The sequence below is a fragment of the Ochotona curzoniae genome, unplaced genomic scaffold, assembly GCF_017591425.1.
Source record: "Ochotona curzoniae isolate NIBS_2020 unplaced genomic scaffold, NIBS_Ocur_1.0 contig_4064, whole genome shotgun sequence".
Classification (NCBI taxonomy): Eukaryota; Metazoa; Chordata; class Mammalia; order Lagomorpha; family Ochotonidae; genus Ochotona; species Ochotona curzoniae.
In genome coordinates, this window is record NW_024466107.1 from 5,894,810 (window position 1) to 5,914,015 (window position 19,206).

At 48.9% G+C, this 19,206-nt stretch overlaps 1 protein-coding gene across 2 annotated transcripts in view; it reads right to left on the reverse strand.

The window, feature by feature from the left end:
- The window catches only part of DUSP22 (dual specificity phosphatase 22), a 59,495-nt gene that overhangs the window by 22,901 nt on the left and 17,388 nt on the right, over positions 1-19,206 (reverse strand). For both annotated transcript variants that reach the window (XM_040984112.1, XM_040984113.1), the window contains exon 3: positions 17,418-17,500. In XM_040984112.1, the coding sequence (XP_040840046.1) occupies positions 17,418-17,500 (83 nt within the window). The remainder of the gene's footprint in view (positions 1-17,417; positions 17,501-19,206) is intronic.

Sequence of the window (19,206 nt, forward strand, 5' to 3'; positions counted from 1 at the left end):
GCACAGAAGGCATCTCTTTGAGGCTGCGGATGACAGAACTGGAGCTGCCCGAGGGAGGCTTCAGCTGCCTGCACACATGTGCGCAGTTCGTGACGGTTACCCACTCATTCAGAAAGCAGCCAGAGCCCAGTGCCGACGCATATCTGCCCTGGCACTGACCAGCTGAGTGCTCCTGCCGGGGGCAGGGCAACAGGTGCCTCAGCCAGCAAGACTGACACCAGGGACCACTCTCTCAGGGTGAGACATAGGGTAAGCCCTGCACTGTGAGGCTACAGGAAGCATAGCCAACTCAAAGGCAAAATATATACATCTATATATAGTGTACATTTTATTTCAGAATATCCTTGAATATGCAAAACAAAAGTTGTGAAGTTGAACCTGGCGTGGTAGCCTAGTGGCTAAAATCCTTGACTTGCATGCACCAAGATCCCATATTGGTGCCTGTTTGTAGCTTAGAAGCCCCACTTCCCATCCAGCTCCCTGCTTGTGGCCTGGAAAAGAGTCGAGGATGGCTCAAAGCCATGGGACCCTCTACCTACGTGAGAGAGTTGGAAGAAGCTCTTGGCTCCTGGCTTCAGATTGGCTCAGCTCGGGCCACTGTAGGTGCCTGGGGAGTGAATCAATGGATGGAAGATCCTCCTTTCTCTCTCTTCTCTGTATATCTCACTTTCCAATAAAAATAAAATAAATCTTTAGAAAAGAAGCTGTGAGGTTATAATTCAAAGGGTCCCCTATACTGTAATTCCATCATTTCCCCATCAATATATTAACATATTATGTTGTACATTATATTATCTTAATGGACCACTTCCACTTGCCTCTAATTTTTTAATGAAAAATCCTGGTATCCTTCCTGGGAATATTCCAGAAAAATCTGGAAAACTCCTAAGTAACATAAATAATATTGATGTTCTCACCAGTGTAGCATTTGCTACAGGGTGTTTATTCCCTCAAAATACTGCATTAAAAAAAATAAAATTTTGTCATCTTCCTTAAAGTTTGAAATACAATTCTCACTTACATAAATCAGATTGAATGATGACTCAAAAAAGTGGATTGGCAGAAAGCCAAAGAAGTTAGACTACTGTGAAGATTCCACGTTAGCAGTGGTTTTTCCATGTGCAGTGTTCGTCTGGCATTACACCATGACAAGCTCACTTAAGGGAACGGGCTATTTATGCTTCCCGTGGGGCATGAAAGGACCGGCTAATTCCTTCTGATGACATGGAAATCTTGAGTTGCCTAGCACGTCTATAGATTTGCACCCAGTGCTGATGAGGTGGGCACTGGCATAGGGAAGAATCCAGAAAAAAAGTTCCCATCTATGTTGAAGTGACCACACAGACATTCAATGTTCCTGATATCACGTGTCCCAGTAGTGAACCTGCAGTGATGAGGGGTGTGTGTATGTGTGTGTGTGTGTGTGTGTGTGTGTGTGTGTGTGTATAGTAAACAAGAGGTAGGGGCCAACTGCTCAGACAGGACTTTTGCTAAAGCTTTCAGAGACATCTCTGGATCAAGGAGAGAGTGTCAGAGACCCCCTGTGGCAGCCAAAGCACCAGCTGAGTCCACGATCTCAAAAGTTCTCGTACGTTCTCAGTTTTCTGTTTCAGCAAATATGGTAACCACGAAAAGTAAAAAAGGTTTATGCCTTTTCTTTGGGCTTGAAACTCAAGAAGACAGTTAAAACGATACACACGGGCAAGACCTTGCGAAGCTGGGTGGAAGTTCTGATTTCAAGAGTAGGAAAGAGATCAAACTCTCGCTTGTTTCAAGTATGATTTCTAGAGCTTGCTGTTCCCTCTCCTGAAATGGCATCAGTAAAAGTCTCCTTCTGTAGATGCAAACTGGTACGTTTCTCAGCAGGATGATCTAGCCCCTGTAGAGTGGCCTGGTGTCCCCTGGGAAACCTGCTCAAGACCTGTTACAGACTAGAACTAGAAGCAATGCAAGGCTCCTCTTTGGCCTAAGCACGGCCATGGGGCCAGGTCGAGGACTTGAGGCCATGGAGAAGTCATTTTAGCTGCCAATGAAAACGTTTCTCCGTGCACCCAGCCCGAGACAGCAGCAGTGAGGCCGGCAGGGTCTGCTCCATGACTCTGGGAGGCTGCTGAGCCAACAGCACTCTATTCCTGTGGGGCATTCAGTACCCCAGAAGGGGCAGGCTGGGATGCATCAGTGACCCTACCACAGTTAGAGTAGTCACAGATTCCACACAGAGAAACAGAACTCGAAGCAAAGCTTACATTTGGGCTGCCCTTCTCCTGATAACAATTAAGACCACCACTCATACACAGTTTACACACACACACATTCGGCAAAAAACCCTCTCCTACAGCGATATCACTTGTTGCACTTTACTATTAAACTATTTTAAAAACAGATTTATTTATTTTTGTTGGAAAGGCAGATCTACAGAGAGAAAGAGAGACAGAAAAAAAAAAAGATCCCCATCCGTTGTTTCACTCACTTCCAACCAGCTGCAATGGCTAGAGCTGAACCGACCTGAAGCCAGGAACTTCTTTTAGGTCTCCCACCTGGTGGCAGGGTTCCAAAGCTTTGGCCATCCTCTATTGCTTTCCTAGGCCACAAGTTGGGAGCTGTATGGGAAGTAGAGCAGAAGGGACATGAAATGGTATCCATATTATATCCCAGTCCATGTAAGGCCAACATTTAGCCCCCTAGGTGACTGCGCCGGGCCTTATTATTTAACTTTTAAGCAGGAGAATAAATGGGATTTACCATCTCAATCATTTAAAAATTGAATTAAAAATATTTAAGAGGCAGAGTGGTATATATATATGTACATATATATGTATACACATACATATAAACACATATAGAGAGTATATATATATATATATAGAGAGAGAGAGAGAGAGTGGCCACAGTGGCTAGGGCTGGACCAAGCTGGAGTCTAGACTTCCAGTTTGGTCTCCTCTGTGGTTTGCAAGGGCCCAAGTACTTGGGTCATCATTCATTGGCCTTCCCGGGTACATCAGAAGGGAGCTGAATTAGAAGCAGAGCAGCAAATTGTCGTCTATGGCCATACCACCCTGAATGCGCCTGATCTCAGAAGCAGAGCAGCCAGGACTTGAACTAGCATTCCAACACCGGATCCCGTGTTGCAACTGATGGCTTCATGCAACAGCACTGCCAACTTCACTGGAACCATGTTGAAGGGCACGGACCAGTGACATTAAGGACAGTCACTGCTGCGTGATGGTCGCCAGTGTTCATCTTCAGAACCTCCTCGTGGCCTCATCTTGAGAGTGTCTGCCCACTGAAGGCCAATTCTTCTCTCCTTTCTCTCCCCTGGCAATCCTCCTTCTCCTCTCTGTCTCTCTATCTCTGGCTACCCCTGTGGTTTTTGGGTAAGTGAACGCTGCAAGAATTGACTCTGGATTCCAGCTGGCCACAAACTTGAGCAACAGTGACTGTTGACTTTTAACTGCTTTGGGGTTGGTGCCCTCAGTCTCTGTGAGAAGCTCCATTCCAGAGGGATCAGGCACGGACTCCCACCTAGCTCATGTTCCTTTGGCGCAGAAGCCTTGCGCCAGTGCCTGGCCCAGGCAGTTTGACAGGCAAATGTTTCTCCTGAATTTGAGAAAAATTCTCAGATAGTCCCTGTACCATCTATAGAATTCACATAAAAGCAAAGGAAAAGAGAAACATTTGAGGTTATGCCCTTAGGAAGATTAATGCGTGCAAATATTTGAACATGTCTATAGACTAAGTCAACACGAAAAAAATGATGAAATCTAGCAGGTGCAGTTCTTGACCATATCTCCCTTTTTGATAAGCGGTATCAGCAAAAAATCTCAAAGCAACTGTTTTGAGGAAACCCTCAGAGAAGTTAGCTAGGATCCTTTAGGTAGGCCACATGCCTGCCTCCAGCTTCTAAACTGAAGAAGTATTTTCTTCAAGCACATGCTTAACACCGATCTGTTTCCACGCAAGCTAAATTTAGGAAACAGGACTACAAATGATTACTTCCAAGAACTTTGTGGTCCCTGCTGGGGTGGGGAGGGGTGGGCAGGTCCGAGTGGAGAGACAAGATTTAGCTCGGGGTTGGATTGTGTGAGACTTGATGCAAATAAGAAGCCTCCAACACCTGCTGGCTTCTTTCAGGTTAGTCAAACAATGATGTGCATTTGACTCGTCAGCTCAACAGATGAGGGTTCAAATGTTTATTTTTGTTCAGTCTTTCAACGAAAGGTTAAAGCGGGTATAGTCAGCACATCCAGGTTCCTTAAGCCAGTGCGGGGTGGGTCATGGGAAGGTGGGGGGCGGTCACACCGGCTACTGCTCAGCACCGAAAGCCGCAGCTCTGCTCTCAGGTCCCTGTTGGGGGGAGTGGGTGCATGGTGGAGTGACTCATGAAAAACGAGCCCGGTGTTAGTTGATGCTCCAAACCAATACTCCGCAACCTGACTGAATGAAGGCTAATGTTCAACAGCCATTTCCAGAAATGACCGTAAAGTGAAAGCCACTGATTAGAAATCATTGAGAGAAATCAACAGTGGCCACGTCAAGACTATTCTCTGTATTAATATCATCAAGGAAAATTCTCTCTCTGTATCTGATTGTGCACCTCAGCTTCTGAAAACAGAGTCACCGGCTTCTCCCTGCCCATGAGAGTCAATGGAGACCTCCAATGGAGACCTTTCCACATCCCATCTGAGCTGGCCCTCTGCCACTGGTCCCAGCTTACCCAGCTCCCAGGACACCAGGCTGCTTGTGAGTCTCAAATATCCAGTACTTTCCCGCTTCTCTGGGTCCCCACCATTTCCTCTTTCTGGAACACACACTTCAACTCGGGACCCCGCCCAGAGGTTCTTCCTCCATCCAAGCTCCGAGGTATAACCCACCCCACCCCTCACCACAGACTCCATCTGCACAGCGCCTCACAGCACCACCCCTGGCACAGCCAGCAAAGGGAGCAGGGCGGAGGGAGATGCATTTTTCAGAGTTTTCCTCACCTGAACACCACCCAGGAGTGCCCTAGGCTGGCTGAGGCACCTGCTTGGTGGCACCTAGAGCCGGGTCAGGTGCAAGGGGCTCAAGTGGCACAGGCCTCCCTTGACTTGGCCGTGTTGTGGATGGTCTCAGTGGTGCTTAATGATTATAAAAGGGGGTGGGCCAGGTGCTAATGCTTGGACATTTCCAGGACTACGTTACACGGGAGGTGGGGGGACGATGATGTGTGGCCCCAAGTCCTGGAGGCCCCTTCTATCCACTGAAACCTGGGACCGGCCAGTCAGTGTGTCTCACGTTGTCCTGCATGTCAGTGATTGCTGGAAGAGCCCACAACCCTTCGGGAACTGCAACAATCTCAGTAAATGGCTGTGCTCACCTCTCTTCTTCGCTCCGTTAGAGAGATGGATCTTCCTCAAATGTAGGCCATTTTGTTTTAACTCTCCCATAAAAGGTACAATTAGAGACAATACGCGGAAAACCCGCGTGCACTTCCAGTATACAGTGGGTGCTCAACAGATGGTGCAGGGCAGCAGGCTCTGAGTCCAGCAGCTCTCCTGTGACGCTCGGTCCCCTCTCCCAGACTCAGGTCTCACAACACAGCATTCCACACTAGGGAGGTGCACAAGGCCCTGACCTGTGCCTCTTGGGCAGGTGAGCGAACCAGTGCTTGCTCCTCTGCCTGGGGCATGGAGCAGCTGAAGCACCTGCACAGGTGAGTGACTGACTGCAGACTGCACTCGCCTCCTGGCCTGGAGGTCCTTCTGGAACCACCCTCAGGCTGCCTCCAGACTCAGGCTGCATCCCTCCCACTCTCCTGGGCAGAACTGAGACTCCTCCAGGCAAAGAGTGGATGTGGTGGAGGCTAGAACCTATGCCACAGAGGATGGAGGGAAGCGCAGCGGAGGATGGCAGCTCCCTTGTTCCAGGAGGAGCAGAGCCATCATGTACCACTTGGGGGTAAATGCGGCTTGCTGGGGCTGTGCCAGGCTCTACCTGGAGTGCTCATGCAGGTCAGGTGTGGACAGGAGGGCAGACTCCTCGTCCAGTGGCTGGTGTTGGGGGGAGCACTGTCCCGCTGCCCCGCCCCTGCCCGCCTGCCCGCCTGCCTGCTGCAGTGATCTGCAGAGCTATTTTTATCTCCACAGCTGCATCCTCTTGCACGCCTGCCCCGTGCAGAAGGAAGCCCCAGGCCACCTTGGTCAGAGCCCATGTGGGTGAAGTGCAAGGGAGGGGAGCCAGGAATGGCCAACAAGGAGGCCAGAGAGGGTCCCATCTGGGGACAGCTGGACCTTGCAATGGCTTGCGGAAGCCCCTCAGCATTTGCTAAATTTTTTACCCAAGAAGGGCAGAAAACAGTTTACAGAGACCATGAAAAAGCCATTCCAACTTTGTCAGCTTTGTGATTGCTTCCCCTCCCCCCGCTTAGGGCACAGGATCGGGCTATTCAATAGCACAGTTTACTTAAGGCCATAGCAGAACTGCCCTCTGTCTGGGTGCTGTGGCACTGGCATCCTGAGACAAAGGATTCCATAAAGTGGGTCAATTTGGGTTGCACCTGACTCAACTCTGGCCGGACTTGACTCTCTCAAGGCCAGAATAGCTCTCAGAGCCCTGCTGGGTTTCCAAGACCAGGAGTCTCCCTTAGGGATGCAGGCTCAGCTCACCCCACAATGACAGAGGGGCAGAGATGCCTGTCTTCCTGTGGCCATTCTGAGAGGGCAGACACACAGGTGGACAGCTGCTGGCAGCATTCCTCATGGCCTCTCCTAGGTCCAGCTACAGGTCTTCTGGATGAGCTCCTTGCAGCTGGGGGAAATAAAAGCCTCGGGTGTAAACTCACCTACCTTTCCAGGTGCCCTGGAGCTGTGAGCTACCCGAGCTGGCCTCAGTCTGACTTTCATGGGGCACTTTGCTTTCCCACTGAGGCAAGAGGGCAGGGGGGAGCTGACTATGTTCCTGCTCAGCTGATGAAAGCTGACACTTGAGATGTACCCTCACTGTGGTGACAACTGAGAGAACTAACTTCTCAATTCAAATGTCAGGTTAGACAGCATCCTGCACCCCGACACACCCATGAGCCATCCCAGAGAGCCAGGCTCCGGCGGCGCAGGGTTAGGGCACTTTACCATCAGGCCCAGAAACCACTGGTCCAACTGCCTTCCAGAAAGCTGATGAAACTAGCTGGGCACTGTTGCTTCACTCTCAGAATTATAAAATAAGGCTGGATCACTTCCCTTGCAGGTGTGGGCAGGCACGACTCCACCTGCGCTGCCTGCCCGGCACGGAATTGAATACCTGAAAATAGCCCATTTGCTTAAACCAATCTCGTGTAAGCCATGCTGCATCATCCTTTTTCTCACGAACAACACCGCAGAGATGCTCCTGGAGCCCTTTAACTCTGCTGATCACCTCTCACTTCCTACTCAGACTGATGATGGCAAGCTGGCAGGTCCTTCCAGCCAGGGAGCTCCTCGTGGAGAATCCCTTGGCCATGCCATCCTCCCACTACCAGCACTGCCAGCAACACCAGTACCAGCCCCACCAGTACCACGCTGGTGGCCCCCTACTACTCGGCCAGCTGCAGTCTGTTTTCCTCACCCAGAACCGGAAGCACACACATCCTCCATGAATGCTCTCCTGGACTGTTTGCCTCTTCCCTTTTTTTCAACCTCTTAACTAAATCTGCACCTCCCGTATTAAATCTTGTCAGATTGGCTTTATGCTTCACCCACCCTCTCAGTACCTAAAACAGTTCATAAGCATGAGGGCATTGTTGGGTTGATGCCCGACTGCGATACATGACACAAACTCCTTATGGGGACCAAGTGCTTGGTGGCGCCCCTGGAGAGAACCCTGGGGACTGCTGAGCCTAACACGAGGTGGGCAGGATTCACAACGTGCCCATCCCCCCAACATCAGCGTGCATTCTGGGGAAGATTCCGGGCTTGATGTACCCCAAATCAAGCGTCAGGGCGGGATGGCGCCACTGCTGTCTCCTCCCCGTGACGTCACAGCATCTCCTTGTCCAGTCTCATTAAACCGTGGCGGTATGGCTGCATACAGCTGCTGAAGATGCTCATGCTTGGGCCTTGAGGCCTCAGCCTCCTCCCCCTCTGCCTGTAACTATCTCATCAGCATCTTGCTGAGAACTGAGCCAGGCACTTTCTCCCATGCCAGCTCTGCCCCAGCCCATTACTGGCACAGTTATTTGTCCTTTCAGCCCACCGAACTGTAACTTCAGGGATCTCCACCACCACCTCCCCTTCCCCGCCATCTACCTATAATCAGCAGACAATTCCTGTTCATCCTCTTTGAGGGATGACTTCCTGTCTATTTTGAAGCTGTGATGAGGTCCCTGCCAGTCCACGGTTTCCTGATGGAGTGTCGCTTTCTGCACACAGTTTCACTCTCTATCCTACCTGTGTTTTGTTTTGTTGGCTTTCAATTCCAGCTCATCTGATAACATTATTATCCCTTCCCACAATGCTTTCAGTTTCAGCCTTCTTGTGCCACACTGTGGAAGGTTCTGATCACACCAGACATCTTGGAAAAGCTATTCCCCCCGCGATCCCAATTCAAAACCCACCACAATTCCTTAGGATTACACCAAACCCTCACTACTGCCAACGTCAATATTCTGGAAATCTGAATGTACCCCTATGCGAGGAACACGCATCTTCTATGGGACAATGCCCACACAACCACACACCTCATTTCCACCAAGCCCTTTCCCAATAGCTCAGAGCCTGCTTTTCTGGCCTGGCCACCCTGTACGCATGCTGTGCTGTGCCAATGTGAATGGCACACCTTGCTGTAGCATGCCCTGTGCTTTTCCACACTCCATGCCTTCATGAACACTGCAGTCTCTATTCAGAATCTCACTTCTGTGTCTCCTCACCGTCGCTACCTAGCAACAGCTTGCCATCCAGCCAAAAGGAGAACTGAACACGCACTGCTCTCGCCCCACTGCAAGGAACACCTGCTCCACTATACAGCCAGGTGTGCCTCCCTAGGACAGGGATCATTTCCTCCTGGCGACACCTGCTGCCTCTTCCTCCTGTCACGCTGAGTCAAATATCCTGCAAGTCCCATGAGGTCATCTCATTTCCTTCTCCCGACAGTGTCTTCCTCACATCCTTCAGCCTCTGGCTGTGAGTGTGCAGGTATGCTGGCGGCAGTGTAGGAATGCACACCTTACTGTGGAGTCCTATGTGGGCATCCTGCCACTGGCCTATTCCTCAGGCAGGACCAGGATGGATTCAAACCACACAAAACCTCAGCTCCAAGAACACAGCAGTCAGCACACGTGTTTTTAGGAGTTGATCCTGCGCAGGAGTGCAAAGATGAGAGACCATGAGGGAGCAGTGAAGTGCAAAATGCTCAAGGGACCAAGAGTTGACTTGAAGGAGCAATGGGGAGAGCGCTCTGTAGAAGTGTGCAGTTACTGAACGCTGACAGGGACGAGCAGGCATGTGGAGGAACCGGAATGTCAGGCCAAGAGAAGTAAGCAGAACACTCTGATCACTCGAGCTCCTCCTGTTGATCTTCCTGCTGGAATTTCTCATTCCAGGGCTCCATCCGCAAGCAGGCCTGCGGCAGGAGGTCCAATGGGCCAATGGAGCCACCCTGTTGTGCACCTGACTGCCCATACACCAGGAACTTAAGACTGCCTGATTCGAGAAAGAGCAATTACTAGACAGTTTTCGATACCTTACCATCTCATTTCTATTTGAGTCATAACTATTTAAGTCTGGGGTTGGTGTCAAGCAAATTTGCCTCGCCATATGAAAGCTGCTTAGAAGCCCTCAGTGGAGAAGGTACTGCTGGTTCTTGGGACACACAACAGAGATTTTCCTAGAGAGGTTTTCTGGAAACAGCTGTCAAGCTGAAAAACCATTCCAGGTGACACAGCATTTTGTTTCCCAAGGGCCTGGACCTGATCAGCAGCTTGGCAGTGTGGTTCTTCACCATGCCAAGAGAAATTCCTGGAAACCACATCCACTCCAAACTAGGGACTCCCATCCAGCAGGTCCAGGTCTATCGCCTCGGGAGTCTGGGGGGGGTCCTTCTAAAGAAGGAATACAAACTTGTTCTCTGGACCAATTAATCACCGGAAAAGTGGGGTATGCTACTGTTGACAAATGAAATCTTGTCAGGGGCAAGTGCTCTCCTTTCAACGACTGAGGATACTGGAAGTGATGTGGGTAACACACTTGTTTTGTGCCTGTTGGCCGTGGAGGCCAAGGGTACAGTATGTCTCAGGTTGGCACAGAACAGTTGCCCCATCGCCTCCACAGGAGCCAGCAGCCTGGTCCATCCTCCTTTCTCTCTCTCTTCACTCAAAGAGATGCTTTAGAGACACTCTCATTTTCATGAATACATACAAGGAATGAAAACAGACTAGACAATGGGATGTATCTTCCCTGCCCTTCTGTCTACTTCTTCCATGCTTCATTGTCTCTCTGATATGGTCCATTTGGACCCTTATCTGTACATTTTTTTTTTATGTGCCTATTCAAGTGTGTCTCACAAAGTTTATGGAAACAGAATTAAGAGCTAGGTTAGTATATTGTTGTGAAAAAATTTGTTTTTAAACCCACGGTTTTTACACAGGGTACATTTCCAGTAACCTTTTTTTTTTTTTAAAGATCCCCATGTGCAGGAAGTTAAGAAAAAAATATATATATTTTTGCATCAAATAAACTTACCCTTGAATTCCATTTTCCATGGACTTTTTGAAGGACCCTGTATACATGCATATAGAAATACATCATTGAGTTGAAATCATGCCTAAATGAGATAGCACCATGCATCTGATTCTGCACCTTGCTTCTTCCCCTGAGGAACTGTGTCCTCTGTGCACAGAGAGATCTTTCCGGTCTTTGTAAACTGCTACTGCTGCTGCCTTCTTCCTGTGCCTGGATGGGAACCAACCGCTCTTCCCGGCTCAACAGACCGACTGGCTCCAGTTCCTCCCCCTGACAAGCAGGGCTGCCCTGAACATGTTTTACGTGTGTGTGTTTCAGGGGGAGGGGTGGCATGTGGCTTTTGTGGTGTATCCTTTTTGGTGCTTCTGTGACTTGCTGGTCTTGGAAGAGCTGAGGACAGACGTGCTCACCAGGTGAGAAGGCAGAGCTGAGGGGACATTCCACAGGCATGCCCGAGTGGCACCAGAGGAGGATGCCAGGCCACCAGTTCAGCCTTTGTGAACCAGAACACAAGACCCTGGGCCTTGGGCAGTCTCGGCCTCTCAAGCCTGCACCGTGAGCTCCATGGACTCGGACACAACCTCTCTACCTACCCTGTTTCCTGAACTTGGGCATGGGGTCCTGACGACGGCATTTTGAACCATTTCCATTTTACATGCCTATTTCTCCTCGTGCATCAAGCCATGGGAGCTGAAAGACCCTTCAGAGGTGATGCGGAAAGCCTGCAAGCTTCGCAGAGGAGTCTGTTATGATAACGAAGTAAGAGAGAATGGTGAGCCAGAGGACAGGGAGCAGAGGCGGACACCAGGACAGAGCGCCTGTGTGCCAAATCCAGGATGAGAAGCCCCAACATGGCACCAGCCTATTGCCAGCTGCTGAGCCAGACCAGGAAAACCCAGGGCATCAGAGAGATGCCGGAGCCACGGCTACCGTCCGAGAGCTGTCACTGCATAGGCAGCACAGGAGAGGGGAAGAGGCACTTGAGGCAGGTGGGCACCAGAGGAAGGAAGCTGAGGTGGGCTTTGAGGCAGGGGGAAGAAGGGAAGAGAAGTATGTTTAACTTCTTAGATTTATGTAAATGCCCCTTAATATCCTGAGTCTGGACCAGGAGCTCCTTCGTAGGAGACCCTTGGTCTCTAGGCTGAGATGCTGTGCAAAAGGGTGGTCAACCAAGCGAACCAGCACCCCATCTTGGCAAGGGTCTCCCTATACACTGAGCCTTGACTGGCACAGGTGACAACAAAAGACAGAACCAGTGACAGGTGACCCCATGCAAATGTAACTCACAAAATTCAGTTCTAGGCACAAACAACCTGTGCCTCAAAAGAAACAGACAAAATCACTAGGAAAAAAAAATCTCTGCCTATGAAAACACCCTGTTCTTAAAAAAAAAAAAAAAAAAACAAAACGAAAACCTAAATGGTTCAAAACATAAAAGCCACACTTTTAAAAAAATCAAAGCAGAACTCTAGTTCATAAATCCTAGTTGATTTGCATACCACCCCGTGTTTGGCATCTATTATGTATAAATTCTTTTTCCATTTAATCACACGCCTTGTATCATTTAAAATCCTCATGTCACCCATCTAGTGAAGGCCCGCGAAGCTTTCAAGGCATTTTTCGCGAATAGTGAAAAATAGTTTTGCTTCCTGCAGGTGCTCTGGGTTGAAGATACAGAATGAAAAATGAAACAAAACCCTGAAATTTTTACATTAGAGAGATGGGGCTCTGTTTCTTTTCTCGGAGGAAGAGAAAAACCTTTCATTGCTCAGTATTACTTCCACAGCATCAACGAATAATTTCGGGTTTCTGATTTGAAAAATCACCTCTTTGAGGTAGGAGTTTTCATCCTCCACACCCGGAAACCTGGAGGAGAAATCAGTAAGCATCGAAGACACTGGCTCACAGCCACTTTGGAAGAAATGCGAACACTCCTCCAATCCAGGCCTGAGCATGGAGACAGCCCAACCTCAGCCAGTGTATTTGTAAGTCTGGCTGTACTTTCTATAGTGATAAAAATGTGACAATGGGTTGCCCCACTAAAGGTCAGAGATCAAAATGCAGCGCCCAGGACCACAGGCTGGCAGGAAAACTTCAGCCTGCAGCCCTAGTTCTGCCACTCACTGGCCCATGATGTGAGCAGCGTGCCCTGGCCTGGTTACGCGACACAGGAGCCGGGATGACACCCTCTACCTTGCTGGGCCTGGTGTCCTTGCAGAATGTCCAAGACCAAGGGTGCAGGGCACCGCAGAAAAAGGCCTGGCTTGCTTTTGCCCTGCTGGCCAGAGGGTCATGAGCCACATTCTCATGACTCCCAACAATTCCCAATATCCCATCCAAGTTCCCAGTGCAAATGCACCCCAGCTTTACACAGTGGGAAAAGGAGCTACTGCATAGAAGGACCCCATTTGGTTCATTGCCGCATTCAAGGCACAGCTCTTCCCTCACTGGACTGTAAAGCCTGTGGATATTTACAGAGCTACCACAGTACTTATCTTGTTTATACACGAAGGGCTCTGCTGCGATAGTTCTCAGGGCCTGGCATACAGTAGGAGCTTAAGGGGAGAATGGATCATTAAAGCAATAGGACAAGTGAGGGGCGCATTTGTGGCAGAGCCAAACTCTCACCAAGAAAGTCTAAAATGAATATGGCTCTGTGCTGGGGGATGGTGTGAGGAGACAGCTGATACCGCTATTAGAAGAAACACTGGCCATGCCAGGAAAGGACCCAGGCCATGCGGCATGTTGGAAATATCTCTGGTTTCCCCTCACTTCCCTTCTCTCAATTTTAGGACTTTTGTTCAATACCCATGGAGCCGGACCAGATGCTCTCCCCTGGTAGCTGAGGTTTCTACACCAGATGAAGACAGAGGGGGATTCAGAGCCCTTGTGAATTTCACCTATCACTCTTGTGTGTGTGAAGGTCTTGCAGTTTCTGCAGCATTTCTGAGAATCTTTTTTTTGGAAGATGCAACTGTGACTGGAGTCTTGGGCCACATTCCAGGAGCAGGCACTGCGCACACAGCTCCCTTCTACCACCAAGTTACTCACACGATGGAGTGTGAGACTCAAGGCAGGTCTAATTCCTCCCTAAGTGAGGTCAGGGAATGCACCATGACTCAGATGTGACGTTTGGCAGACCTTCTCCGGACTGGTGCTCTTGGCAGTGACATAGAATCAGCATCAGCACCCAGCTCACTCCATTCACAGAGGGAAGAACAGGCACCCAAGTGAAGGGAACTTCCACCCAATCCCTACCAGATCCTCAGGACCAAACTAGGAGGAGGGGACCAAGATGTGGCAGTCTGTACCAAGGCGGCCTTGGCTGGTGGCAGGCCCAGGTTCTGGGTTGTCTGACTGCCTACCGCCCCAAGGAGTCTCAGCAGCTGTAACACCAGCCTTCCAACTGAGACCCATTTGGGAGGCTCACCCAGGTCCATGTGGCAGCATGCCCTTCCCATGGACCTCCTCATGGGGCTCCCCATGGCCTGTGGGCTGGGGTGGGCGAACAGCTCCTCAGGGTCCCAGCAACGCTGTACACAGAAACATGCACACACAAGCTGCTCCCTGCTCCGAGGGAGAGCTTCCTAAGTGTAGAGGCCTCCCCAGCCCTTGGGAGGCCCAATGAGTGCTAAACCCCGACCTCAGTGTTTTGCTCCTCCCACCCCCGCCCCACTAAAGCATCACATCCCAGCTTGTTTCTTGAGAATCTTCCTTTACAAACTCTGGCCAGTGGTCTCTGTCCCATCTTACTTACCTCTCAGTCCTCAGGATCCAGATGCCCTTGATGATGGATGTGAGGTACCCAGGTGCTTAAAAACCCATGGAGATGCTTACTGGAAACCACCCAGATGTGTGCATCTGCAGCGTGGTGCCCAGCGCCTAGCTTACACAGCAGTAGGACTCAGAGAGCTGTACGAGGACACGACAGGACTACAACCCTGCCGTCGCATACAGCGTCCGTCTCCCACCTTGATGCCCAGCCCCAGCCTGGGGCACCTGGCATCAATCCTGGTCATCTGATAAACGCACCTGGCTTTGAGATCTTGGCAAATCAAGGCACCCCATCTGTCTCCTCTCCAACCCTTTCTCACTCCACCTCCAAATAATGCCCCAGACCCGCCTTGGGCTGGCTGTGGTCAAGGAAGCTGCCTTTGTACCTCATGTAGTTAAGCAAAAAAAAAAAAAAAAAAAGTAACTTCTAAGACCCCCAGTACCTTAATTAACATGGGTGTGTGAGTTCAGTGGCTCTGCTGCTTCAGTCTCCCTACTTGTGCAGGGAGGCTATCGCTGGAGTCATGGATTTTGTAAGAACATATTAACAAATTACCCATGAGATTAAAAATAAATGGTGGTGTAGCTGGTAAGGCCTGCGGTACTGGCATCCCACATGGCCATGGTTTTGAGTCTCGGGTGCTCCACTTTCTATTCAGCTTCCTGCTAGCGTGCCTAAGAAAACAGCAGGAAATGGCCCAAGCACACCCACGAGGGAGATGTGAAAGAAGCTTCTGGCACCTGGCTTCAGACTGGCACAACTTTACACATTTGAGCAATGAACCAGTGGATGGAAGATTTTCTCTGCCTCTTTCTCTCTAACTTTGCCTTCCAAATAAAGAAATCAATTTAATAAATAAATAAAGTAATAAAAGGGGAAAGGCTAAACTATGTTATACTACTTCCTGGTCTAAATAAAGCAGGAGAGCACTTGCTAGCAAGCTCAGGCACCCAAAGACTACAACAGGGTATCCCCAATGTAAAGCTGTCCTTGCAAAAAGAAAAAAGAAGGAGTCAGACTTTTCTGTCTTCCCCTCTTGCTTTCTTCCATCCTCTTTACTTTTTTTTTTTAAAGATTTATTTATTTTTATTGCAAAGTCAGATATATACAAAGAGGAGGAGAGAGAGACAGAGAGGAAGACAGAGAGGCTGATTCACTTCCCAAGTGGCCGCAATGGCTGGAGCTTAGCTGATCCAAAGCCAGGGGCCAGGGGCCAGGGGCCAGGAGCCTCTTTTGGGTCTTCCAAGCAGGTGCAGGATCTCAAGGCCTTGGACCATCCTCAACTGCTTTCCCAGGCCACAGGCAGGGAGCTGGATGGGAAACCAGGCTGCCAGAACACAAACTGGCACCTCAAGGGGATCCTGGAGTGTCCAAGGTGAGGACTTAAGCTGAGCCCTGCCTTCTTTACTTTTCAGCAGAGTTTACCCTTTATAGACGACACACACCAGCAATGTTACTGCGTTACTGGTGGGACAACAGTCAGGTTTTATATACACAACAGTCTCTTCACGCCTAGGTCACCCTCGCACACCTGCTTAGCTATGGTTTTCCACGTGCAGAATGGAGAGTCAGGACAGGTGAGCAGTGGGGCTCCTTCACTTCTAACACGTGAAGATCTTGTGTCTGGGCAGGAATTACAATGTGAACACATTCCAGGGCCACGGTTACACCTGACATTATGTTCTATCAAACACTGTATGGTATCAAGCAAGGAGGGCCTAGAGAGCGAGGTGGGGACAGAACCTGTATGTAATTTATTAAAATAAAGGAAACCTCAAGCCTCATCTTGTGATTTAAGAGGAAGTCGATCATGACCAGGGTGCAGTTTAAGCTGGTTATAGCTTGGCTATATTTTAAATGCAAAACTATCATGGATAGATTAATATATATATATATATTACATATATAGAGACTAGCTACTCTCAAAGGAATTGTGGCACTTGAAAACAAAGCAAACAAATGTTTTGGTATAGTTTCTGGCACAATCATGTTACAACACAGATCCTAATACCTTATGAGAAAACATGAGCTCAAACAGCAGAAGCTCACCGGCCTGCTGCAATGAATTGAGGTTGCTTCGGCACCCATGAGGCTGTGGTGCAGTCACAATGAAAGCAAACACTCACTCATTCCTCTGTGTCCTCATTAGGGTCCACCTGCTACATGCTAACTACAATCTGACAGCTCTCCACTGGGCTCCAGGAAATAAAAATAGAAGCCCACTATACTACCTTCTCTTGAGTCATATGAATTTTGATGAAGACAGCTTGAACCAGAATAACATCTTTAAGAACAAGCCACCCCTCCCTCCCCAGCACCCCACCCTAAAATAGAAAAACATACACAGATCACAACCAATGCACAGTATTTTCTAAAGAGAGGGTAACTTGGGCTTTGACAAGACTAATAAACAGAAATAGCTCTTGCTCCTGGCCGACAGCTAAAACCGTCCCACAGGGTCAAACTGAAGATTTTTTTTTTGGAATTAGTGTGCAGGTGGATACACCCTGTTTACCCCCAAACCCAAAATACAGCGACAGCTTCTGCACTGAGAGTTCCCAAAGGCTCCAGAAACAATTCACCCTTCATTATCTTTGACTCTCACATGCAAATCATTGGTATCTAAGCTTAAATAAGGGTAGGAAAAAAAAATCAGGAAATAAGCAACTTGCTTTCCTCTGCACTCTGAAATTGGAGGTGACGCTGAAAATGACCGTGGGTTTTCAACACCCCTAAATGGCAGAGGGAAATGCCATATCAGCCTATTCTTCGGCATTAAGCTAAGAAAGCTAAACCAGCAGAGCGGTGGGAGTGCCAGCAGAAGGCACGTAAACACAGCTTAAGCACAAAACACAGGGCGGCGGCCACGGCGGGGCACACAGAACACACGCCCGCGCCTGTGAGCGATGCAATGCCCACTCCAGACATACGCCCCCGTGACAGCCTTCTCTTACCTCCAGCAGGGGCCTGGCGCTGTCATGGACAGACAGGATGTGTGTCACTTTGTTCTTGCTTAGTTGTTCTGCATCTCTGGCATCTGGCATGGAACAAAGCGGATGAGGGCTTCAATATTCTCTGATTTCATTACTCCTGGACTCCAGGCCAATTCAGAAAAAAACACAAAACGCACCACAGCTGGCACATTTCTTTCTTGACACTTTGTAATGGACCACCCTCAGAACAATCCAGGGAGAGGAGAATGCGGGGCTATGACTTTCACATCCGTGGCATGCGTTTACTGCTAACTGACACCTCTTTTGCTCTGACACATTTATGGAAAACCTTTAGTGTCCTTACATGAATACACATCTTAACCATGATGGCTGCTCTCCAAAAGATGAAAATGTATATAGTTTTCATGGGTAAGATCAGTCTTCAACAGAAGCTTCACAGCAATACACATTTATTTTTAAAACTCAGTTACCTTTAAATGACTAGCAGCCCAAGTTGCGACTGAATACACAAGACCTCATTACTACAGAATACACAGCAACCTATGAGCTACTTCTGTTTCCTTGCAGCAAAAGCAAGGGCGGGTCTGGATTCAAACAGAACTGTGGTTTATAATACTTACAGTCACTGGACAGCAGAAGTACAAATGGAACATTTTCTGGAAATTTCAGAGTTGTCCACACTCTACAGTTGTTTATTACATTACTGGCATTTGAATCCAAAGACATATCAGAATTATATTCCTTCCAACACTTCTACCCAGAGAAAGAAGACCAAAGCCTGTGAGTCCCTGTATTGGAACACTCTGCTAATGTACCAAGCTGGGGTTCTGCACAAAATCAGGAGGACACTTTGCCTGGGCCTTGTCCTAATGTCGCTGGGTTGCATCAACAGGGTAAAATAGAATGAAGGAAAATGCTTCAGCAGCATGTTTCTGTAGAATATTTCCGACATGGGGCAATGCTCAGGATGTGATGTGAAGCAGAGAGGAAATGCAGGTCCAATGTGTAAATAATTTTGGACATCCCAGGGCCTAGCGTGATGGCTCAATTGGCTAATCCTCTGTCTTGCGAGCACTGGGATCCATTATGGGCACTGGTTCATGTACTGGCTGCTTCACTTCCCATACAGCTCCCTGCTTGTGGCTTGGGTAAACAGTGGAAGAAGGCCCAAACCCTTGGGACCCTGCAGCCACATGGGAGACTGGGAAGAGGTTCCTGGCTCCCAGCTTCGGACCAGCTCAGCTTTGGCTGTTGCAGCCATTTGGGGAGCAAACAAGCAGATGGAAGATCTTTCTCTCCATCTCTTTCTCTCTAAAAGCTGCCTTTACAATACAAATAAAACAAATTTTAAAAAAACCCAGTCATCCCATAGGTAGAACCATTCAGGAAACCCATGGCCAGTCAGCCTACATGTATACAGCAAACCCAATTTCCCAAACACCAGCAGCATGTGTATTTTAGACAGGGAGTGATATAAGTCGGAGACGCAGATGCAGCTTCCAGAGCTCACAGAGGCTGACGTGAGCTGGAAGAGATTTGCGACAGTACAGCAATCCGATACAGCGGGTGCATATTGTATTCCCCACAGAATGTCCCAGACTCAGGTCTACTGTGCATGTGAATCTCAACAACTAGTGTCTGGTTCAAGGTCGGTCCTTCCTATTTCAATGAGTCTACACCAATGGATTCAACACTTGTGTGTAGGTCAAAACAGTCAGAAGAGATAAAGCACACACCTACAAATGTGTTGCAGATTTCCTGTTCCTTGTCACCATTCCCTAAACAACAG